Source organism: Capsicum annuum, chromosome 4 (genome assembly GCF_002878395.1).
Source record: "Capsicum annuum cultivar UCD-10X-F1 chromosome 4, UCD10Xv1.1, whole genome shotgun sequence".
In the NCBI taxonomy this organism is placed as follows: domain Eukaryota; kingdom Viridiplantae; phylum Streptophyta; class Magnoliopsida; order Solanales; family Solanaceae; genus Capsicum; species Capsicum annuum.
In genome coordinates this window covers 15,382,139-15,408,256 of record NC_061114.1, presented here as the reverse complement: position 1 = coordinate 15,408,256, position 26,118 = coordinate 15,382,139, and the positions used below count along the sequence as shown (strand labels likewise).

General features: G+C 34.5%; 1 protein-coding gene across 10 annotated transcripts; it reads right to left on the bottom strand.

The window, feature by feature from the left end:
- Window positions 1–4,973: 4,973 nt before the first annotated feature.
- On the bottom strand, window positions 4,974–25,515 carry LOC107868190 (calmodulin-lysine N-methyltransferase). Of its 10 annotated transcripts, none has more exons than XM_047410778.1 (9): window positions 25,329–25,466; window positions 22,661–22,750; window positions 22,039–22,203; window positions 21,695–21,890; window positions 19,861–19,940; window positions 7,082–7,142; window positions 6,879–6,994; window positions 6,106–6,238; window positions 4,974–5,410 (listed from the first exon to the last, which is right to left on the bottom strand). In XM_047410778.1, the coding sequence occupies exons 3-9, from the start codon at window positions 22,061–22,063 to the stop codon at window positions 5,131–5,133; spliced, it is 891 nt and encodes a 296-aa protein (XP_047266734.1). In that variant the 5' UTR covers window positions 22,064–22,203; window positions 22,661–22,750; window positions 25,329–25,466; the 3' UTR covers window positions 4,974–5,130. The 10 variants fall into 10 exon arrangements, 8 of the variants coding, with proteins under 8 accessions (XP_047266734.1, XP_047266735.1, XP_047266737.1 ...); XM_047410779.1 differs by lacking the exon at window positions 25,329–25,466 and adding an exon at window positions 23,229–24,993; XM_047410781.1 differs by lacking the exon at window positions 25,329–25,466 and adding an exon at window positions 23,229–24,993 and having other exon boundaries at window positions 22,039–22,177.
- Between the last annotated feature and the right edge of the window lie 603 nt (window positions 25,516–26,118).

Below are 26,118 nucleotides of genomic sequence, written 5' to 3'. Positions count from 1 at the left end.
TATATTGGAGTGTATATAGTGTATATTGGAGTGTATATATTGAATATAATTGTAGTGTATATAGTGAATATTGGATTTTTTATTTTATTTTTAAATGGATTTGACCGGTTTTTAACCGAGTTTGACCGGGTTTAGGTGGATTTAACCGGGTTGGGTTAAGTGGGCCGGTTCAGGATTGTTTTCAATATTTTTACCGTTGAACCCGGAACCGGCCCAGCCCACTTAACTCCAACCCAGACCGAAACTGGCCCACAACACGGTTAAACTAAACGGGCCAGTTTTGGGTTGGCCCGGCCCGACCCACTTGACACTCTTACTTTACATGGATGATATTTTATTAGCTGGAAATATTTTAAAGTGTGTAAAAACTGTTAAGTCATGACTTTCAAAGTCATTTGGCATGAAAGATATGGGTGAAGTAGACTATATATCGGGTGTTAAAATCCAAAAAGACCGTTTCAAGAAAATTTTGAATCTATCTCAAAAAACATACATAATAAAAAATTTAGAACGTTTTCAAATGAATAGTTGCAAATCCATGGATACTCCTATAGCAAGAGGTGAATCAAGACTGAAAAAAAAAAAGACATGTCTCGAGTACATATTACAATGCAGTTGTTAGCTTGATGTATGCTATGATGTGTACTCATCTAGACATTTGATATGTCGTAGGTCTAGTTAGCAGGTATCAATCCAATCTTGGTAGAGATCATTGGAAAGCAGTAAAGAGAATTTTTTTATACCTGAAGGGAACTGCTGATTATTCACTATGCTATAATGGATCCAATTTATTCATAAGAGGTTATACAGATGTTGATTGGGCTGGTGACCGGTATGATAGAAAATAAACCTCCGGTTATGCCTTCTTACTAAATGGTGATGCAATTTCATGAAAAAGTAAGAAACAAACTTCCATAGCCCCGTCAACAATGGACTTCGAACTTGTGGTTTGTGCATCTGCAGTTCAAGAAGTTGTTTGGTTGAAATTATTCTTTGAGCATTTGAACATCGCGAAGAATTCTAAAGATCCTAGGATTTTATATTGTGACAGTCAGGCGGCTATCGCATATACGAAGGATCCTAAATATCACAGCAAGACCAAGCATATTGATATTAAGTATAACTTTGTAAGAGACATAGTAGCAAGTGGAGAAATAAATTTACAATACATTCCTACACAAGAAATGATAGTTGATCCCTTTACTAAGACAATATCTAGAGACTTGTTTTAGAAACATGTTATGGCTCTAGAATTACGTAGGATATGATTATGTTTATGTATTGTAGATAACTTGATTGTAATCATTATCAATATAAGAATCTTAAATTTATGTTCAATCTCATTTGCATTTGAAAATGTATTTTATTAATATAGTATGTTGAACAAGTCGTCAGATTGGCTCTCTCACACGAGCAATCGCCTCTTACGTCGAGGAACGTGAAGAGAAAAATTTTACCATAAGATAATGACTTGTTTTGTAAAGCCAGATGTGAGTTTCTCTAAGAATATGGATTTGAGGCTTATTAAAGAAAGAAACTCAGGTTAGACATTTAGAGGTGTCTAGACCTAGATCAGTACGATGTTGCATGACTAAAAGAATGAGACACACGCACCTATATAAGGTGATAACATCATAGCACGTGTTTCATACCACGTGCGCTTAGCGATCAATGGGTTAATGGAAGAATGAATCCCTGCTTCTTCATTGTGTGAGACCCTCTAAGTTATTTTAACTTTTCATTGGAGTACCCTTAGACCTTTAACTATTTCTTGGAGTTTCGGTCGGTGTTGCTACTTTATCATGTTACTAATAGTCATGAGAGATTCGGCAATGCGGTGCATGTCTAAGAAAGCCGTTGATTAGAACAGATAGATTCAAGTAGAATGGGAAGACATAAGATGAATATTTTAACTTGTTTACACAAAACAGCTATTACACTAACCATATAAGAGTCAAGTGTAATTGTGTATATAAAGTTAATCGTGAACTCGAGTTCACCTCTTTAAGAGGATGAGGGATCAGATAAGTAACTACTAAAGTAGTGAATGATGTCTGAGGTATCGTGAGTAGGGTTGGGCATGGTATGGTATATATGAATACCATACCGAAATCGAAATTTTTTTGTATTGCGGTATGCATGTTATGGTATTTGGTATGGTATTTGGTAGGAGTTTTAAATTATTTGGTACTTGGTACGGTATTTGGTATTTATGTAATAAATACCAAAATACTGTATACCGCACCGAAGTTTTTTAATAATATATAAAACTCATATATATTATAGTTAAGATTATTAAATATATTTATATATCATCCATTAGCCAATTGAACATAAAAGTAATTTTTATTCAGAAATAAATTTTTTGGGAAGCTTATTATTTAGAAGTACTATGCTTAAGTTTAGGTAATGTTGTTTAGAGTTTGCATCTTAAACTATTCAATCATGATTGAAATATTCTTTTTGTATAATTGATTAACAGAGAGAGTTGTTAGTATGATATGATTGAGACGTTTTTAAAGTTTAAAATTGTAGTTTTTCTTATATGAATATATGTAAGTCGGAATCAAATAAAGTATGGTTACCGAATTACCATACTGTAAAATATCGAAATCGAATTTAAAATTACCGAACCAAACCGAACCAATTTGGTATGGTAATGATATTGTTCTTTTAGATACCGAAAACCAAAATTATCGTACCGTATCAAACCATGCCCACCCTTAATCGTGAGTATTAAAATCCTTATATTTATAGAGAATTCTTTCCACATGTGATTGGATTCCTATAAAACCTTATGGGTAAAGCTTGAGATGCTTACAGGTCACACGGAGTACTATTTGTCGTATGAATAGATTACGTGTTGAAGTCACACTGCTTCGGGTTTTTTCCACCATGTGCGAAGTGGGAGATGTTGGATTATGGGTCATGGGTCGTCCATGTGGATCAACCCGACCCGGAATTTTATTTTTTGGGTTATCTGACAAATAAGAGGGAAAAAAAAGATATGTAATGAATTTTTGAAAACTTGGGGGAAACAGTTACTGTTCCACTTCCCCATATTTGGAATTCATCTCTTCCTCCAAAAAAAAAAACAAGACAGAGAAGTGACAAAAACAATAAACAACAACACTGAAATTAAAGGACATTTAGTTTGTGAATTAACATTCTGTTTCCAAGAGAAACGAAATTGACTTGGAGCAATTCTTTCGGGGGTAAAATCATCTTCTTCCACTGCAACATATCAAGGTAAATACTGATTTTGCTCCGTATTTTTCTATCATCTCTTATTAAGATTTGACTTTAAGCCGTCTACTTCATTGAGCCACCCATAAGTATTGTGGTGTTCAAGGCCATCATCTTTTGTGGCGTCGCTGAGATAAACTCGACCCTTTTTTAATTTCTTTCACCTTATCGGATGACATTTTGAATGCAAAGCAGAAGCCACGTGGTAGTAGGAGTGAATAATTCGAGGACAGTTGATCTAGGGGTGTGTATCGGTCGGTTCGGTTCGGTTTTACGTGTTATTGGTTCGGTTTATCGGTTTTCGATTTTTAAATATGTAAAACCAATAACCAACCAATAAGATATTTTCTTATCGATTTTTGGTCCTTAACAGTTCGATTTTCGGTTTAACTAATAAAAAAATACTCATAAAATAGAAATAGTAACAACTAACATAAGAAAATGAAATCTTAATTACCGCCAAAACCTACGCAATGCATTTTAGTTTACAAGAATCTTCAAACTTGAATTGAATGTTAGTTAGGAAAAAAATTGAATCCTAATTATTGGAAGCTATAAATGCTTCAAGCTTTTTATTACGATAATAGCCGATAATAGCCGAACTTTATATTGTGTCTTTGTTGCACTGAATAGGTTAATACTTTGTGAAACACTGAATTATGAATTAGTAGTGCATATAATTGATGGATGGATGGGTGAGTGGGTGGGTGGATGGACGGACGAACGGACGGACGGATTAGATAGATATCTAGATGGATAGATGGATGGATGGATGGATGTCCGGATGGATGGACGGATGGATGGATGGATGGATGGATGGATTGATAACGAGATAGATAGATAGATAGATAGATAGATAGATAGATAGATAACGAGACAGATAGATAGACAGATAACGAGACAGATAGATAGATAGATAGATAGATAGATAGATAGATAGATAACGAGACAGAGAGAGATTTAAATATATAACATAAATAGGGATAAAACAATAACTTAATGTATCCTTATTGGGTTATCGGTTTAACCGATAACCCAATAAGCTAAAACCGATACTGAACCGCTTACCCAATAAATTTTTTTATAAAATAAATAAAAAACCGTTAACCCGATAACCCGATATCAATAACCCAATAATATTTTTATCGGGTCGGTTTATTGGTCGGTTCGGTTTTTGCACAGCCTAAATTGATCATCCTCTCCCAATAGGCAGGAGCGACAGTAGCTCTCGAGATGGATATTTTGGACAGCTGGCCAACTTACATGAATGATGTAAGTTTGCAAATTATTTTGCTCCGTAATAGTATTGAGGTGAACACTCACCCAAACGAGGGTTGAAAGTATAAAGTGAAAGAACTAGAATTTTATGAGTTCTGAATTCTAACTTCATAAAGTTATGGAGTTCTAAGTTAATAATATGTTCACATTCAATGGATCCTTAAAAGAAATATATAGAGTTTGAACCAAAGTTTCTGGGTTCAGTCGACCGGTACTTGACACTCTCCCTCAACCATTGCTTGTGTGCATCTCAACTATTCCGCCAGATATCTACTACCTCGCACCAACACAGGTGACTGTTTGTTAATCAAGAACAATATTTCATGCCAACCATGTGCTCATTTACTATTACATTGTTATTTTTCATATGACTAGTTAAGCTACCAACTTATTTGTTGAAAGTAAGTGTCACAGTTTACAATTGAACTACTTCATAACTCTCAAGAGACTTGAGGCAAATATGAAAATCTTAATAAATAGTAATAATCAGTAACTTGTCAATAGTGGAATCAGTTCATATTTCATAGTACAGAAGATCTGAACTAGCAGTTATAGTTCTATATGTACAAAATAAGCGTACTGGGCAGAGTATATTCACTGTAAATTTCACCGTGTGATTCTGACCAGCAAAGGATAGCAATGATCCATCTCATAATTCGGCCAGGAATCATCACCCTCGATAAATCTCTGATGACGCCTCCAAACTTCTGCATCATATATTTCATCTGTGCTGAAATGCAATCCGCTATCTTTAACTTCTGCGAGAAACTTGTCCAATGAATCGCCTCTTCTGGGGCTCAAAAGTATGGCTTCAGAAGGACCTTCCTCTTTTAATAGTGATTTGATAGTTTGGACAAGTGCTTCGTGGAACTCTTTGAAGAAAGTGCTGCAAAATCACAAATGAAGTCCAAAATATAGAGCATCTTAGTGTACAGAAACGAAAAGATCCATATAGAGTTCTTGCATGTGTACATGAAAAGGCTTAATTGACAAAGATACGAAACAACAACATACTGCCCATCAGTATGACCTTAAGTGGTTTTACACTTTCTGTCGTATTGAGTGAATGGGCTACAGAGGTACTTCTTGTTTATGTAATCCCACAAGTGGGATCTAGGGAGGGTAGGATGTACGTAGACCTTAACCCTACATTTGCAGGGTAGGGAGGCTGTTTCCGATAGACCATCAGCTCAAAAGAAAAGAAGTTGTAGCAGGGTGCAAGGATATAAGATGACCAAATAGAATATTACACTACCAAATTAGAGTACACTGTATTGTGGAAAAGGTTAGCATTGTTAGCATGATTGTAATACAATTTTGTATAAATTATAGGGCTTATGTTCTCCAGGTCAACATTTTCTTTTATATTTTAATTGACTCGCTTCGAGACTCGAATCAACCAACGTTTTGGAGGTGTTTTCCACTTGATCTACTCTCTCTTGTCAATGTTCTCCAGGTTAATATTCATTAGCCGTTGACGTGAAAACATCGAAATAGAGATATGATGAACTCAATTTACAACTTACAGCAGAATGCTTAATGTGAGGTTAAGAACAGTTCAGTAAGAAAAGAGACAACTACCAGTCACTTGCAATGATGACATCAAATGTGTTGGAGATATCAGTGTCTTTTTCTTGACCCCAGTGTAGCATCAATGGCTTCACCTCTGTACCACCAAATGAACCGGAGTTGGCATTTACATTACGCTGTATATCTGAATGTTAAGTACATCCAAAGTAAAGATAAGAGATAAGTGAAGCAATTGATTATCGAAGTTTGGACATCTTACGCAGTGTTTGATAGGCACAAGTCATAGTTTAAACCAGCTGGGATAATAAAGAAGCATCAATCACTGTTAGTGTAATTGAAAGGAAATAGAAGACTGACAACTCCAACAAGGATTAACGGTAAATTTGATTCAATGCATGGCTATCAATCTATATCTCAGAGTAGAGGAAAGTACGCAATATTGAGGTTACTGCACAATTAATGGACAGATGAATAAAACAAGATCTTGACGTTCTTCAACACACTACTGACAAATTACAAACTTAATTACTATGTTATCATTGGAGTTGAAATGCAAAAACAAGTGGTACGATCAGTAAAGTGAAAAATGAAGAAATGCACAATTTTCCCAATAAAATCAAAAACAATTTTATCACTGGATATCCTAACCAATACAGGTTTGTCACCAGGAAATAAAAAGCAAGGGTTCAATGCTTAATGAATCCATAAAGTAAAGAAAGAAGCTTAGCAGAGTGCATTATCGTTTTACCTATATGTACCAGATATTGGGTAAAATCAGTGGAACAAACTACAGTGCTCATCCCCCAACTAAATCAAAAGGATACAATCAACAACTTGGGGATTTCCATCAGATATGAAAACTTCCCGTGCTTCTGTGGTCATTGCAACGATCAATCCAGCTAAGCCATAGCCAGATCCAAGCTCAATGATTCTTTTTTCCCTGGAAGAGTCGAAAATCAACTGAAATCAGTTAATGATACAACCAAAAATGTTATAATACAATCTGAAATATAGCATTTGTTAACACCTGAAAATGCTTGCACGTGACAAGCAGTAGTGGGAAAGGACATCCTCTGATGGCCATTGACCTGCTCAACAAGAAAGTCTATAAATTAGAAGCAAAAACTAGTAGCAGAGAAAGCAAACGTGACATGGACCATTAAGGTTGACTAAACGATATGCGACTTCTGGTAAACAAAATATTCCGTGAAGACCCAATTGTTTATAAAGAAACTTTATTCCCAGATAGAAGAAATAGCCTTCTTAAACCGGAGCTAAAACAACAACAACATACACAACGTATTCCCACAACATGGGGTCTGGGGAGGGTAAAGTGTATGCAGTCCATACCACTGCACTGTTTCAATAGACCCCGGGTTTGGGACACAAAATAGTATACAAAGACGTAATAAAACATAAAACAAGATGTAACAACACACCAATAAAGAAAGAAGGAAAAAAAAAACAGAATCAAGACACCCACTAAGTAGAGGACAATTCTTATCATCGAAAGGACAATTAATAGACACTAAGTAGCTCAGAGCATTAAACGCCAATCAAGGAAATACTCCATCACTATGTAGAAGTATGTAAAGTGATGAGGTTCTTAGTTTTCAGAAGCTCCATTCATGCAGTACCTCCAGAAGATTTGCTTACTATCACGATGTTTGCTTTTGTCTTTTATCTTTTATAGTAGCAAACAAAATAAGCAAATTTTTTGATAAAAGATAAATTATATTCAGTCTCATCATATTAAATTCAAAAAACTAGCCAACTCAATTTCCTCTTCATCAATTCACTGAGGGATTCAAATTGGTAAGCAATAAGAAACAGAATTTCCTGCAATATGGATGATCTTTTATCCGAACTTCTGCAAAGAATGTTATGTTCAGAATGGCACCTAAAGCAGTGGCCAAGAGTGTTGGTTATATTGGATAAGTTAATTCTACGCTAGTGGTACAATCAACAAATGACAATAATAATTTTAGTGTATGTTGTTTCTTCATTTCACATTTATGTTCAGACTCCCTCGGTTAAGGAAGAAAAGGGGTCTCCTACACGGGGGCGGAGCTACGTGGACTCCAGGGGTTCGACTCCAGGGGTTCATCCGAACCCCCTTCGTCGGAAAATTATACTGTATATATATGCTGAAGTTTTTTTTCTATGTGTATATATATTAAGTTGAACCCCTTTGACACAAGCAAAAAAATTGGTTCAGTGGCAAAGGGGTTCAAACTTTTCACGCAGAGGACCTCATGGTCTCGGGTTCGAGACTCATTCACGACACTTTTTAATTTTTTTTTTTGCTTCAGGCGTTTTAGATATTAAAAAGAAAGTTGGGCTTCTTTTTCCTTATTTAAAGAATCAAAACGGTGTCATTCTATTTTTAAAAAGGGGGAGAAATTGAATTAAAAGAAATCCCTAATTCAACATCAAACAATAAACATCAAAACCCTATCTATTTCTCTCTCTAAGAAAGTCAGCTCTTTCTCTCCAAGCTGAGCTTGCTGGCTGCTACTCGCCTTTCGGCTTTCACTTCTTTCTTTTGATTATCATCGTCATTTGTCGGACGTCAGCATCTCCTTCCGACCTCCACTTGGCTCAGGTCTTCTCATAATCATAGTCAATCTCACCAAGAAGAAAATGCCAACGATTCTGAAATACCATTATCTCCTTCTCAAGAATTTGATTTGAGTTTTTTGAAGTTCGATTCTGGAGAAAGAATTTCAATATCCTTCAAAACATCATGATCTTATTAAGAGTGGCAGAGGTAGGTTCAAAAATACTAAGGACGCAAATAGTGTTGACAAATGAGCGGGATCAAATATGAGTGGATCGGTTTAGATATGAGTGGGCTAGACAAAGTTCTAACTCTAACTCAACACGAAAAACAAAACTAGAGACTCAAAGGAAAAAAGGAACTACCTCTAATCATCAACATTGTGAGCAGACTCAAAAGAATGTACACTTTGTACATGGAACACAGCTGCATTGCATGAACAGGTTCAACTTTGTACATGATAAGTTGTGTAAAGTAGGATTTTACAACTTTCTAAATATACAGATTCCAAAACCAGAAGCCCATAAACCCATATAAATATGTCTAAAGTTTTAAACTTTAGTCACAATTGACACTTCCATAAATACAACAACAACAACATACTCGGTCAATTCCCACAAAGTGGAGTTTTGGGAGGGTAAAGTGAACACAAACCTTGCCTCTACCTTAGAATAAGTACCATATGACTTGGGCGAGAAGGGTAAGAAAAACATATATCATCCAGTTCAACGTCACCATCAGGGTCAGTCACCAACCACCGAGATGTTATAAGAAGTATCTCTATAGGTTTTCACTTTAACAAAATAAGTAATGGTCAGTGGAATACAAGCTTCTTACTACCAACACCCCATAAGAGGATGTTTGTGAGTGAAAAAGGACAGACTAACCTTATAGGGCACTTATCTCCTGATGTAGACATGCTTGAGATGCAGTCCAGAAGCTGAAACACTCTCCTACTTGCTCTTTCATCTTTCATGTTTGTTGTATATAAACATAGAGACGATATCGATGAACCAACTGCGAGGAATTCAGTTGTGAATTAGTCCTTGATATATTCATGGAATGACTTCTCTAGATTCCATTTCAATAATATCCTATTTTTAGTAAGATTCTCACTCTTGGAAAACTCGATTTCCATTATAAAAGAAAAGAAAAAATCACGACATAATTTACCTGTGCCGCTATAAAGAATGAAGGATGTAAGAGATCCTGCGGTCATGGAGCCTCTAATAGCCAAATAAACTCCATAAATCACCACAACAATAATCGATAAAGTTGATGTTGCACTTAGCCCTCCGGAAAATAGACCAACCACTTCCTATGACCGAACATGGTGATAAACGAAATTCACTAATTAATTTAATCTCTATATATCTTGTAAGAAAAAGAGAACCAACTTATGAGTATGCTTACTGCTAACAAATGACATACTGAATCACATATGTTATCTACCAAAATATAGGGAAAGTTTAATATCATTACAACAAATACTTCTCAATAGATGTCATAGTGGCTAAACTAGGTGATATTAAGCACAACCATGATAACACTTCAGAAGTTATAAACTACTAAAATCGAAGCATACAAATAAAGTTTAGTCCATTACCATCAATCTCCAAACAACTTATCAATAAATTACTTATTAACAACTAGCAAGTACTCAACTAACTCATATAGGTAACAACTACTCACATTATTAGTTTGAATGTTTTCGGTGTAAGGAAGCAAGTCCAATTCCAGTGAAAATGAAACATGTTTGTCACCCTCCTGAACAACTGAAACATCATTTTGGAACCTCTTCAAATGGAAGACAACAATGGTAGGGGCAATATCTAGCATCAGCTGCTTCTCAATTGAGACTTGCGAGTTACATTGTTCACAAGTAAATCTGATCTCAGGATCATCAAGTTTCTCAACTCTTATGAATGAATTCAATGCTGAATATAAGCTATCAGCATCTTTGATCTCCAAGCTAACATCAATACGAAGCTCGTAACTAGCAGCTTGAGTTTCGTGTGACAGCTCCCTTAGATAGCACCCAAATTTACGGACACCAATGCAAATGATAGGCACAACAACGGAGTTAGCACTAACAAGTAAAGAAACACTAATGAGGAGAAGTGGCATATGTCGGCAATTAATGTGGGCTTAGGAAACTGGATTACGAGATACTCACATGTCAACTTCTAGGATGATGAGCTTCTAATAGATTGGTAGTTACAACATTTTTAATGATTTGAGTTTCTTCTGATAGCCTGCTTAACAATTCTCCCGTTCAAGTCACATCAAAGAAGGCTATTTCCTATAAGAACTATAATTTGTCAAGAAGAAATGTGGCTCAACTCTTAACCTAGGCATTTTGTTGTCTCCGTGGCCTTAGTCATGTCAAGTTTTAGGCAAACGAAACAATTGTATGCAATAATTTAGAAGATTAAAGAACGTGAAAAAGGAGGAGAGGCAGAATTTTACTTGCTGGATAAGGTGACTAAAAAAATTCTTTCTCGATCAAACAACGACTCTTTCACTGACCGAAGAAAACAACCATGTCCGAAATGCAATGAACAGAGAGCTGAAAAGGATATTTTCAAGGCTAAAAAATACAAACTAAAGAATGCAGAAACCAAGTTAAGGTATCATGTGATTATTAGAGGTAGTAAGGTAGAGACTCAAAACATAGCTCACTATTGAAAATGCAACTACATACATTATTACAATTGTACTCTACGAGGTTTCATATGTTGAAATGTTTTAATAATAGTATCATTAGAAATATTATCAAATATATCTTTTTCTAAATAAGGCACCAAACAACCACTAAGAAAATCATCACTCATTCGACTCTGCAAGTCATTCTTGATAAACTTTATTGCCGGAAAAGCTCTTTCAACGGATGCAGTGGCAACGGGTAAAAGTAGAGCAAGTTTCACTAAACAGAATATTAAAGGATAATTTGAAAACAATCATTGAGTTCTTGAAGTTGTCAATCAACAATATTGCAAAACACCAACATGATAATGATGTAACACTGTATAGCTAGCAAGTTTACGTCGAGATCTTAAAGAACTAACATATGGTTCTTTAAAGTTAGGTATCAAAATATCATGTTTAGTACCAAATAAAGACACCTTATCAATAAGAGAATCCTATTCATTATCTCTTAAAACTTGCAACCTTCTCTTTGCTACTTCAACAAGTAGCATGACATTTGCAATACCTTGTTTCTTTTTTGTAAGCATTTATTAAGCTCATTTGTGATAGCCAAAATATCTCTCATCAAATGCAACGTGAAAGGAACCTCAAATGTTTGACAAGCTTCAAGATGTCCCATTGTCTTGGCTCTTTCATTCATATTTTGTGCATCAAGAATAGAGCCAAACATCAAAATAAAATTGCTAAAAGATTTATAATGAGATCACCAACGAGTATCACAATCTCTTGAAAGACCAAGTTGTTGATTCAAGCCCCCTACCGGTAGTAACTTCACCCATATCTAATGACTCTTGAATTTTTTCTTTTTGAGAATCTCTAAGTTCATCCATACGCTTAATAGAAGATCCCAACACATTTAAAATATTTGAAACCAACACTACAAGTTTGCCCACTTCAACACACTTTTTTAAGACTCCAACAAGAGTTAGTTGAAGTAGATAAGCAAAACAATGAATAGAATGAGTCAATTATATTACTTGCCCCATCATAACATTATCTACGCACGGATTATAGACTCAAGGAATGTTGAGCAAGTAAATTAACAATTGCCTCCTTTAGAGATAAAATACTAGTATCTTGAACATGAACAATGTCAATAAGTCGATGCATTACAAATCCCATTCTATCAATATATCTCAATACAATAGTTATTTGCTCTTTACGTGACACATCAAAAGATTCATTAACTAGTAAAGCAAAGTAATCACTATTTAATTCCTCGAGAATAGCTCTAATTGTCTCTATTTTACATGCAGTCACAATATCTTTCTAAATCATTGGAGAAGTCACTTGATCATTTAGAGGAGCATGTTCTAGCACATCATCACGAATTTTATCACTTTTTTGCATACCATGAGAGTATGTGAAGAAAGTTACCCTTACAAAGTGATGATTTAGAATCATCATGACCTCGAAATGCAAACCCCTGAGTTATGAGAAGTCTTACTACATCAACCGAAGCAATTAATTGAATCAAATATCCCTTTTTTAATTTGATTCGATTGCTTATCAAATCCAAATTGAATCGATTGTCGTTGTCGTAATAAATCTTGATATTTCTTCTTTGATTGATTGTGTATGTTATTTTGTAGACCAATATGTTTTCCAAGACCTCTTCATTTTATGCCAAGTTCTAAATTTTGTAGATTCCACCTTGATGAATCCTATTGTCTTTAAAAAGATAACAATACAAACAATAGACTGCATCTTTACTAACACTATACTCCAACCAATCATGATATACACCATTAAATCATTCATGATTGAAACGAAGCATTGATCCAGAAATATTTGTTTGAGGATACTCATGAAGCTTCAGACGAGGTTGGCAAGGACCATCCAAGAGATATGTTCTTCTAATAAGATCACGATATTTTGAAGGATACTTCAATATTGGGATTTTTTCTCCAGGATCAAACTTTAAAAAACTCAAATCAAATTCTTGAGAAGGAGGTAATGGTATTTCAAAATGGTTGGCATTTTCTTCTTGGTGAGATTGATTATGATTATGAGAGACTAAATTGTATTTCCGTATCATGGAGACTAAATTTGATTTTGGTATTGTGGTAAAATATTTCTTCACCGAATGTTGAGACTGTCGTAAAGTAATAACTTAGTTAAAACTTATAAAAATCAAGTAATGACATATTTTCTTGTTTAACTCTCGAAATTCAAAATAGGTTGTACAGTTGAATAAGTAGTCAAGTAGGCACATTATCAATAGAAAAGATGGTGGAATTTAGAACCAGCAAGCACTAGACATAGAAAGTAGGCACGTCATTTTGTTTTAGTTGTTTGCATTATTAATTTGGTTCCAATTGATGCACAAGTCACAACATAACTAGTAGGAATTAAAAATTGAAATTTGGAACAATGGAACTTTTTTTTTATTTTCCTCAACTAATGTTTCTATTTCTAAGTTCTAAGATAGTGGCAGACTGGCAGTGACCCTTAAAAGCAATGAAAGCTAAAATCGGCCATCTTTTACACCATAAATCATATAATAAAAAAAGAGATTCACACAAATAAAAATAAAATCCAAGTAGCACACACATATATAGAACAATAGAAATAGAATTCTGAAAAAATAAAATAAAATAAAAAGAATTGAAAACACACCGAGGAAGCAATAATAGAGATTGAAAAGATCGGAGCCAAGTGGAGGTCGGAGGGAGATGCCCGACGCCCGACAAATAACGATGATAATCAAAAGAAGAAGTAAAATCCAAAAGGCGAGCAGCAGCCAGCAAGCTCAGCTTGGAGAGAAAGAGCTGACTTTCTTAGAAAGAGAAATAGATAGGGTGTATTAATTTTTATTGTTTGACATTGAATTAGGGATTTCTTTTAATTCAATTTCTCCCCTTTTTTAAAAACAAAACGACACCGCTTTGATTCTTTAAATAAGGAAAAAGAAGCCCAACTTTCTTTCTAATATCTAAAACGCCTGAAGTAAAAAAAATTAAAAAGTGTCGTGAATGGGTTTCGAAACCCGAGACCATGAGGCCCTCTGCGTGAAAAGTTTGAACCTCCTTGGCCACTGAACCAATTTTTTTGCTTATGTCAAGAGGGTTCAACTTAATATATATACACATCGAAAAAAACTTCAGCATATATATATATACAGTATAATTTTCCGACGAAGGGGTTTCGAATGAACCCTTGGAGTCCACGTAGCTCCGCCCCTGCTCATTAGAAGAAAATATCTCTTGAATGGTCCTTGCCAACATCGTTTGAAGATTCATAAGTATCCTCAAACAAATATTTCCAGATCAGTGCGTCGTTTCAATCATGAATGATTTGATGATGTATATCATGATTGGTTGGAGTATAGTGTTATTAAAGATGCAGTCTATCGTTTGTATTGTTATCTTTTTAAAGACAAAAGCATTCATCAAAGGGGAGGTGAATTATTTTCAACTACAGGATTTAGAAGTTGGCATAAAAAGAAAGTCTTGGAAAACATATTGGTCCACCAAATAGAATACATAATCAATCAAAGAAGAAATGTCAAGATTTATTACGACAACGACAATCGATTCAATTTGGATTTGATAAGCAATCGAATCAAATTAAAAAGGGATATTTGATTCGCTTAATTACTTCGGTTGATGTGGTAACACTTCTCATAACACAGGGGTTTGCATTTCGAGGTCATGATGATTCTAAATCATCACTTAGTAGGGGTAACTTTCTTCAAATACTCTCATGGTATGCAAAAAAGTGTGATAAAATTCGTTACTATGTGCTAGAACATGCGCTCCTCTAAATAATCAAGTGACTTCTCCAATGATTCAGAAAGATATTGTGACTGCATGTAAAATAGAGACAATTAAAGTTATTCTTGAGGAATTAAATGGTAACTAATTTGCTTTACTAGTTGATGAATCTTTTGATGTGTCCCGTAAAGAGAAAATGGCTATTGTATTGCGATATATTGATAGAATAGAATTTGTAATGGAGCAACTTGTTGACATTGTTCATGTTCAAGATACTAGTGCTTTATCTCTAAAGGAGGCAATTGTTAATTTACTTGCTCAACATTCCTTGAGTATATTATCCGTGCGTGGACAATGTTATGATAGGGCAAGTAATATGCAAAGTGAGATCAATGATCGTAAAATGTTGATTAGACAAGAAAGTAAATTGGCTCATTCTATCCATTTTTTTGCTCATCAACTTCAACTAACACTTGTCGGAGTCTCAAAAAAGTGTATTGAAGTGAGAAAGCTTGTAGTGTTGGTTTCAAATATTTTAAATGTGTTGGGATCTTCTTTTAAGTGTATGGATGAACTTCGAAATTCTCAAAAAGAAAAAATTCAAGAGGCATTAGATATGGGTGAAGTTACTACCGGTAGGGGCTTGAATCAACAATTTGGTCTCTCAAGAGCTTATGATACTCATTGCGGTTTTCATTATAAATCCTTTAGCAATTTTATTTTGATGTTTGGCTCTATTCTTGATATTCTTGAATCACTTGTTCTTGATGCACGAAATATGGATGAAAGAGCCAAGGTAATGGGACATCTTGAAGCTTGTTGAACATTTGAGGTTACTTTCATGTTATATTTGATGAGAGATATTTTGGCCATCACAAATGAGCTTAAGAAATGCTTACAGAAAAAGAGCAAGATATTTGCAAATACCATACTACTTGTTGAAGTAGCAAAGAGAAGGTTGCAAGTTTTAAAAGATAATAAATTGGATTCTCTTATGAATAAAGATGTTTATATTTTGTACCAAACATGATATTTTGATACCTAACTTTGAAGAACCATATGTTAGCTCTTTAAGATCCCAATGTAAACTTGCTAGCTATACAATCTTACATCATTATTGTGTTGACGTGTTTTGCAATATTATTGATTGATAACTCCAACAACTCAATGATCGTTTTGATAAGGTGACAACTGATTTGCTCCATGGAATTGCTTGTTTAAACCCAATTAACTCATTTTCAAGTTTTGACATCAAAAAAATAATGAGAATGACGGAGTTATATCCAGATGACTTTATTGAATCTAATATGGGTACTATTGAGAATCAACTTGCAAGTTACATTGTTGATGTTCGTGATGTTGATGAAAGGTTTTCCTATCTCAGCGGCCATGTGATCTTTCGCCAAAAGATTAGTGCAGACAAAAAAACATTCAAATTATCCTCTAGTATTCCGCTTAGTGAAACTTGCTCAACTTCTATCCGTTGCCACTGCATCCGTTGAAAGAGTTTTTTCGGAGATGAAGTTTATCAAAAATGACTTGCGGAGTCGAATGAGTGGTTGTTTGGTGTCTTATTTAGAAAAAAATGTATTTGATAATATTTCTAATGATGCTATTATTAAGACATTTCAAGATATGAAACCTCGTAGAGTACAATTGTAATAATGTATGCAGTTGCATTTTCAATAGTAAAGTTATGTTTTTGAGTCTCTACCTCTAATAATCACATGATACCTTAACTTGGTTTCTGCATACTTTAGTTTGTATTTTTTAGCCTTGAAAATATCCTTTTTAGCTCTCTGTTCACTGCATTTCGGACATGGTTGTTTTCTTCGGTCAGTGAAAGGCTCTTTGTTCGACTGAGAAAGAATTTATTTAGTCACCTTATCCCTCAAGTAAAATTCTCCCTCTCCTCCTTTTTCACGTCTCTTTAATCTTCTAAACTATTGCATACAATTGTTTCATTTGCCAAAAACTTGACATGACTAACGACACGGAGACAACAAAATGCCTAGGTTAAGAGCTGAGCCATATTTCTTCTTGACAAATTATAGTTCTTATAGGAAATACCCTTATTTGATGTGAGTAGGCAAATTATAGTTCTACTTGAACGGAGAACTGTTAAGCAGGCTATCAGAAGAAACTCAAATCATTAAAAATATTGTAACTACCAACCTATCAAAAGCTCATCATCCCAGAAGTTGACATGTGAGTATCTCGTAATCCAGTTTCCCAAGCCCACATTAATTGCCTACATATGCCACTTCTCCTCATTAGTGTTCTTTTACTTGGTTAGTGTTGTCTCTAGTTGTTGTGCCTATTATTTGCATTGGCGTCCGTAAATTTGGGCGCTATCTAAGGAAGCTGTCACACGAAACTCAAGCAGCTGCTAGTTACGAGCCTCTTATTAACGTGAGTTTGGAGATCAAAGATTTTGACAGCTTACATTCAACATTGGATTCAGTCACAAGAGTTGAGAAACTTGATGATCCCGAGATCGATTTACTTGTGAACAATGTAACTTGCAAGTCTCAATTGACAAGCAGTTGATGTTAGATACTGCCCCTTCCATTGCTGTCTTCCATTTGAAGAGGTTCCAAAATGACGGTTCTGTTGTTCGGAATGGTGCCAAGCATGTTTCATTTCCGCTGGAATTGGACTTGCTTCCTTACACCGAAAACAACCAAACCAATAATGTGAGTATGTGTTACCGATATGAGTTAGTTGAGTACTTGCCAGTTGTTAATAAGTAATTTATTAATAAGTTGTTTGGAGATTGATGGTAATGGACTAAACTTTATTTGTATGCTTCGATTTTAGTAGTTTATAACTTCTGAACTGTTATCATGTGTATAAATATTTGACATATAGCTTTTCAGGTTCTGCTAAACATCACCTGGTTTAGCCACTATGACATCTTTTGAGAAGTATTTGTTGTAATGAGATTAAACTTTCCCTATATTTTGGTAGATAACATACGCGATTCAGTATGTCATTTGTTAGCAGTAAGCCTGCTGCAGTAGCAGTAAGCATACTCATGAGTTGGTTCTCCTTTTCTTACATCTTACAAGATGTATAGAGACTAAATTAATTAGTGAATTTCATTTATCACCATGTTTCGGTCACAGGAAGTGGTTGGTCTATTTTCCAGAGGGCTAAGTGCAGCATCAACTTTATAGATTATTGTTGTGGTGATTTATGGAGCTTATTTGGCTATTAGAGGCTCCATGACCGCAGGATCTCTTACATCCTTCATTCTTAGGATCTCTTACATCCTTCATTCTTTATAGGATTTTTCTTTTCTTTTATAATGGAAATCGAGTTTTCCAAGAGAGAAAATCTTATTAAAAATAGGATATTATTGAAATGGGATTTAGAGAAGTCATTCCATGAATGTATCAAGGACTAATTCACAACTGAATTCCTTACAGTTGGTTCATCAATATCGTCTCTATGTTTATTTACAACAGCCATGAAAGCTGAAGGAGCAAGTAGGAGAGTGTTTCAGCTTCTGGATTGCATCTCAAGCATGTCTATTTCAGGAGATAAGTGCCCTATAAAGTTAGTGTGCCCTTTTCACTCACAAACATCCTCTTATGGGGTGTTGGTAGTAAGAAGCTCGTATTCCACTGGCCATTACTTATTTTGTTAAAGTGAAAACCAATAGAGATATTTCTTATAACATCTCGATTGTTGGTGCACTCCTGATGGAGATGTTGAACTAGATGATATATGTTTTTCTTACCCTTCTCACCCAAGTCATATGGTACTCATTCTAAGGTAGAGGCAAGGCTTGTGTTCACTCTACCCTCCCAAAACTCCACTTTGTGGGAATTGACCGAGTATGTTGTTGTTGTTGTATTTATGGAAGTGTCAATTGTGACTAAAGTTTAAAACTTAGACATATTTATATGGGTTTATGGGCTTCTGATTTTAGAATCTGTATATTTAGAAAGTAGAAAAATCCTACTTTACACAATTTATCATGTACAAAATTGAACCTGTTCATGCAATGCAGCTGTGTGTTCCATGTACAAAGTGTACATTCTTCGAGTCTGCTCACAAATTTGATGATTAAAGGTAGCTTCTTTTCTTCTTTGAGTCTCCAGTTTTGGTTTTCGTGTTGAGTTAGAGTTGAACTTTGTCTGGCCCCTCATATCTAAACTGATCCACTCATATTTGATCCTACTCATTTGTCAACACTATTAGCGTCCTTAGTCTTTTTTGAATCCCCTTGATAGAAATCCTGCCTCCGCCACTGCTCCTACATTGACACAACATGTTCCCCTACATACAGGTACAGGTCTCTCTTATAGTGTAACCCTTAATAAGTGCCTTTTTTATTCTCAGTGTCAAAGATACCAATCTGCATTTGGACTATGGTGTACCCTACCTAGCGGTGAGATTCTTTTTATTTTTTGATCAGTAAATGAAGTAGTGAGATTGACAAGGCTACTAGTTCCCACCAGCATAAGTATCGGAGAACTTTGTCCACCAAGGCTTAGCCAGATAAGAAGAAATCACCTAGCATTTTTTTGTCCCTATTAGGATTTGAACCCCTCTCATCTCTTAAACCTACAACTACTTCATTGACCACTAGGCCACACCCTTGGATGCAACTCAGAAATTAACAATATTAAACTCAACAGTCTGTGACAAAGACATCAACTTTTGTTTCTTTGGCGCTTAACGGATAGAAATCAAGAAATAACGAGATGAATGGAGATAAGGATAAAGCAGCTTAATTTACAGCAGAACCAGGACAAATTTAAATACTTTTCCACGAAACAAAAAAAAAATTGTAAGAATGCAAATACTTACAAATGAGTCCAGTGTTGTCAATATCATATCTATTGCAGACCTCAAAATCATTAAGATGTGCCATATCGCGCACTCTCTGGCTGCATTAAAGCCTAACGTTAGATAAAATCAGGGAACACAATCAACCAGTTGGTTCTAATGAAACTATTATCCTCCATATTCCTTTGATTTCTACTCTTCGGGGTCAAGAAAACTGAAAAACCAAGCAATGCAGGGTGGAATTAAGAACAAAAAAGGACATAAAAATATTTTTTACCACAACGTAAAAAGGGAAAAAAAATCAAGCAAATCCATCAATCAAAATAAAGATGCCAATGTCAAGGACAGTGAAGTGGATCACTGTACTTTTACACTGTGATAGCATATGTGTATTTGTGTATGTATGATTCGACTCAAGGTGATAGTTGGCCACCCACTACCCTCATACTATTTTTCCCCCCCAAGTGAAGTGAAAAGGGAGAACATGACCAACAAATGTTGTGATGGAGCAATGAATACTCCTTCATACTTAACCAAAGGTTCCACATCACTTTTAGTTTTGCTTTCTCAACCATAATAAAATCATTCATCTCAACTGAATCTGTGCCTTGGAGTAACTGGTAAAGTTGTCTCCATGTGACTAGGAGGTCATGGATTCAAGCCTTGGAAACAGCCTCTGGCAGAAATGCAAGGTAAGGCTACGTACAATACACCCTTGTGGTGGGGCCCTTCCCCAAACCCTGCGCATGGCGGAAGCTTTAGTGCACCGGGTTGCCCTTTTTTTTTCAACTGAATCTGCAAATACTACCCCCCACACACCCCACAAGTAGAGAGTCTTTTTGATGGGAATTTCATCAGAGATGAGGGTCTCGTGGGCAAAATGAAGAGTCTTTGTTGATTGCTTCTGCATTTGTGGAGGACAGAATTCGCAAGTCTAGGGAATGTACTCAAGAGGGTGTCCGCGCAGAAACTAAAGCAGCTGGAGTTGCATGAGTTGTGAGTGCAATTCCTACGTTGGTTACTGTGCAGACTGCAGACAATTCCTTGGGCAAAGACAAATCTCAATTATACTGCTCAAGCACTCATCATATCTGCTGCTTCTATTGCTGCATACTTCATTACTGCCGACAAGACAATCTTGAAATGCGCAAGGAGAAACACTCACTAAGAAAAATCTGCTTAAGACACTGGTCGAGAGATCCTAATATACTTGCAGTGAAAGTACTTTGTACTCCGTCTTAAAGGATATCTGTGAAAGTTTTATGAATTTCTTTGTCTTTGCACGAATGTACTAGTTTGGATTTGCATCATATGACTAATTTTCGTCTTCCTTCAAAAAAAAAAAAAAAAACAGAAGTTCCAGATTCTATCCCTGAGTCTAAAGTCGCCTTTGTTAGAAAACATTATCTCCCATAACGTTGGAGTGAGACCCAATGAAGGACATAAAAAGAATGAACGGTTACACCTTTTTTGGATGGTTATTATCTATTATATTATACTGTGTTGTTAGTTTAAATACAATATTTGTTAATTTTACTGCGCATCATTAAATCCATAGTTAGGTAACAACAAAACGTCTCATTTTCTATAAAGACTGATTTGGTGTGATCATGTTGTTACCTTTTTTCTTCTCATTTCATCTTTACTTATTATTTTATCATTTACCCTACCTATTTATAGTTGATCTACCTCATAGGCATGTACCTTCTTTTCTTGCAGGTTTGCCCTTTAAATTATTAATGTGTAACATTATGTAACAGCAAAAAAAGGTTACAATCTATACAAGCATTGTATTCGTTAAAACAATTCAGTACAATACAACACGAGGAAAATGACCTTAGGAATCGGAACTCACTGTAGAATAAGTGAGGGAGCATTAGAAACGGGCAATGTATAGCATAAAGTAGCATCCCGCGAGCTATCCATCACATTTTCCTTTGATGAATTCACATTTTCTTCAACGCTATCCTTCACAAGATGAAATGGTATCAAATTGAACCCATGGGTTGCTTTCCTTGATATTCGCTGAATACTCACTTCAGATTTATCTTCTGAAACACAATAATTCAATCCAAATTATCAAAACCCAGAAAATAAAGTTTCTTATTACACATTAATTGAGCAAAAGGTGTAAGTCTTTTTTTGTAACAGAAATACTTAACAATGCTATATCTGAAAAAGACCTCAAAGTAAACTTGCCCTTTAACTCAGCATCTGCTGACATTTACGCCCTTCAACTTTACGTATGCATAGGTAGGCACTTAAATAATCATATGTATGATGATTTGACACGTATCACGGTTTGACACGTAGGACACATGCATATCACGCAATTTGCCTGAAAACCCATTTCAGATTTATCTTCTGAAACACAATAATTCAATCCAAATTATCAAAACCAGAAAATAAAGTTCTTACTACCCATAAATTGAGCAAAAAGGTAATCTTTTTTTGTAATAGAAATACGTAACAGTGCTCTATCTGTAAAAGAACTCAAAGTTTTGTAGTTTTCATACAGGCATAATACATAAACGTGTCATTTAACTTAGCCTCAACTGGCCTTTATGCCCTTCAACTTTAGCTACGCACAAGTACACCTAAACAATCAAATAGTTGAACAAGTAACACATGCATCCTACATGTCAAGTCACACAATTTGACATGTAGGACGATTTGACACATAGGACGTGTACTTGCTTGAATACCTAGAGTAATCTTCTGAAACACAATTAAAAAAGGGCAGTGTGATGCACTAAAGCTCCCGCTATGCGCAAAGTCCACGGAAGGCTCCACCACAAGGGTGTATTGTACACAGTCTTACCTACATTTCCGCCAAAGGTTGTTTCCAAGACTTGAAACCATGACCTCCTAATCACATGGCAATAACTTTACCAGTTACTCCAAGGCTCTCCTTCAAAAATTGAATCCAAATTATCAACCCAAATAATAAAGTTTCTTAGTACCCATAAATTGAGCAAAAAGTCAGTCCTTTTTTTTTTGTAACAGAATCATTTAAGAATGCTATATCTGCAAAAGACCACAAAGTTTCTTCATTTATCTGCAAAGGCATAATACATAAATGTGTCTTTTAACTTAAGCTTCAGTTGTCATTATGCCCTTCAACTTTAAGTGTGCATTCATAGAGACTTAAAACAGTGATAAAGTTGAACGAGTAGACACACCTACGATAACTTGACACCTAGGATGCGTGCATATCAGGTGATTTGCCTGAGTAACAATTTCAATTTATCTTTTGAAACGCAGAAATTCAATCCAAATTATCAAATCCAGAAAATAAAGTTTCTTATTGCCCATAAATTGATAGTCTTTTTTTGTAACAGAAACACTTAACAATGCTATATATGCAAAAGACCTCAAAGTAAACGTACCCTTTAACTTGATCTCAGCTCGCATTTATGCCCTTCAACATTACTTATGATCAAGTAGACACTTAAATAATCCTAAAAATTAAACAAGTAGACACGCGTATCCTACACTCAAATCACGCGAGTTGACACGTAGGACACGTGCATATCACGCAATTTTCCTAATATCCGTTTCAGATTTATCCTTTGAAACACAACTCAATCCAAATTATCAAAACCAGAAAATAAATTTCTTATTACCCATAAATTGAGCAAAAAGGTAATCTTTTTCTGTAACAGAAATACTTAACAGTGTCAGTAAAAGACCTCAAAGTTTTTTAGTTTTCACACAGGCATAATACATAAACGTGTCATTTAACCTTTATGCCCTTCAACTTTAGGTACGCACAATACACTTACACAATCATAAAGTTGAACAAGTAACACATGCATCCTACATGTCAAGGTCACACAATTTGACATGGACGACGATTTGACACATAGGACATGTGCTTGCAGGAATACCCATTTCAGAGTTATCTTCTGAAACACAAAAATTGAATCCAAATTATCAACCAAAAAATAAAGTTTCTTATTGTTGGAAAACAATAATAATATTTATTATCAATTGTGAAAATAAGTAAACTGCAATAATAATATTATTTCTTATATAGTAGTATCAACAAGTTACAATAATAATAATAATAATAATAATAATAATAATAATAATCACTATTATAATATTTTAAGTAACACATAAATTGCTTGAATCGTGCTAGTTACTATCCTAAAAAACTATTTCCGCAAAATGAAATTTTCCTCAAAATTAAACAAGCACTTCCCTAATTAATTAAAGGATAACAGGAATCAACAAAATTAGTTATAAACCAATAAATTTTAACTCAAGAAAATAATAAGTAAATTATTTAAATAACATAAAAGAAAAGTAAAGAGAAATAGGCAGAGAAGGGAGGAGAAATACACAAAAATTAGTGTGTTGATTGCATGGAATAGCATTGGCTATTTATAGCCTTCTTGTGGCGGTGGAAATACACATACCTTGGCAAGAAAGAATCACATGTTCTTTTCTTTATTTTCCTTTGGCATCAAGTAAAAATATTTGGCCATTATTTTGCCAATTTTAGGATAAAAGCAATTAATAAATTTATTTATTTACTTTTGGCAATAAGTATTTTATGTGTTCCCAAGTACATATATTAATTAATCTCCAAGTAATTTTGTCATATGGTCAAAATTATTTTTCTCTCAAAAAAAACTTTAATATATTCATTTTTCACTTGAAATTGCAAAGCAATTAATTTAAATATTTTAAAATATCTTACACTTAGTACCCATAAATTGAGCAATAAGTTAGTCTTTTTTTTATGGTAACAGAATTACTTAAGAATGCTATATCTGCAAAAGACCACAAAGTTTCTTAGTTTATTTGCAAAGGCATAATACATAAATATGCCTTTTAACTTAGGTTCAGTTGTCATTTATGCCCTTCAACTTTAAGTGTGCACTCATAGGCACTTAAACAGTCATAAAGTTTAGCGAGTTGACGTGTAGGATGACTGGACACCTAGGATGCGCCTCTTCGAAGAAAAATTATACTATTTATACATGATTAAAATTAGTATTATTATTATTATTATTATTACTATATATATATATATATATATAATTAATGTTGAACGCTCTTCAACTAGTTCATGTGCTACTTCTTTCGATTTTGAACCCTTAGTGAAAATTCTGGCTGCATCACTATGCATATCAGGTGATTTGCTTGAGCAACAATTTCAGATTTATCTTCTGAAACACAGAAATTCAATCCAAATTATCAAATCCAGAAAATAAAGTTTCTTATTTTCCATAAATTAATAGTCTTTTTTTGAACAGAAATACTTAACAATGCTCTATCTGCAAAAGACCTCATAGTAAACGTGCCCTTTAACTCGGCATCAGCTAACATTTATGCCTTTCAACTTTACGTATCCATAGTTAGGCACTTAAATAATCATAAAATTGAACAAGTAGACACACGTTAAAAAGTATTGATTATATAAGTACGTGTGTATACATATATTTTTGTAATGTAGATGTTAAAAAAAAAAAATAGACCTGAATTGGATGAAGGAGGACGAATAAGAGAACGACGAAGGATTTTCCATCGAAGTGACGATGCACTTATCGTTGATTTTTTCTCCATTTTTGTACTTATTTTGCTCCTCCAGCCCTTTTCACTTGTCAGGTTTGTATTTTACGACTGTTGGTTAACAGAAGAGTGTGCGAATTGTGTTGAATTTGAGCACTAATACGACGTCGTTTAAGCACTCACTGGTCTAAAATTCAGTTTATTACAACTGTGTTTAGGGGTGTGCAAAACCCGAACCTATCGAAAAACCAAACCGATAAAAATGTTATTGGGTTATTGAGTTAACGATTTTTTAATGGCTTTATAAAAAAAATTATTGAGTTATTGGTTTGGTTCGAATTTTTCTTATTGGATAAACCGATAACTCAATAAGAATATATATATATATATATATATCTGAATTTTTCTTTAATTTCTACAAATTAATAAACTTATTATTTCAATTATACAAACTCTTAATTTCTCCTAACAACATTTAGTTCAAATTGATGATTCTTGTAAATTAAAACACATCATGTACGATTTTTGTTTACAACTATGATACAATTTTTTTTTTTCATGTTAGTTACTAATATTTCTATTTTATGAATATTTTCTTATCGGTTAGACCAAAAATCAAACCGTTAAGGACTAAAAACCGATAAAAGAATATCTTATTGGTTTGGTTATTGGTTTAGCATTTTTAAAAATCGAAAACCGATAAACCAAATCGATATGTAAAATCGAACCGACCCGAACAATGCATACCCCTACAAC

Coding starts and splice junctions, on each gene's coding strand:
- LOC107868190 (XM_016714803.2), bottom strand. CDS start 25,416: ATGGAGAAAAAATCAACGATAAGTGCATCGTCACTTCGATGGAAAATC. Junction 7,143..19,860: donor TGACAACACTGGACTCATTT/GTAAGTATTTGC, acceptor CTTGTTGAGCAG/GTCAATGGCCATCAGAGGAT. Junction 6,995..7,081: donor TCACGTGCAAGCATTTTCAG/GTGTTAACAAAT, acceptor CGACTCTTCCAG/GGAAAAAAGAATCATTGAGC.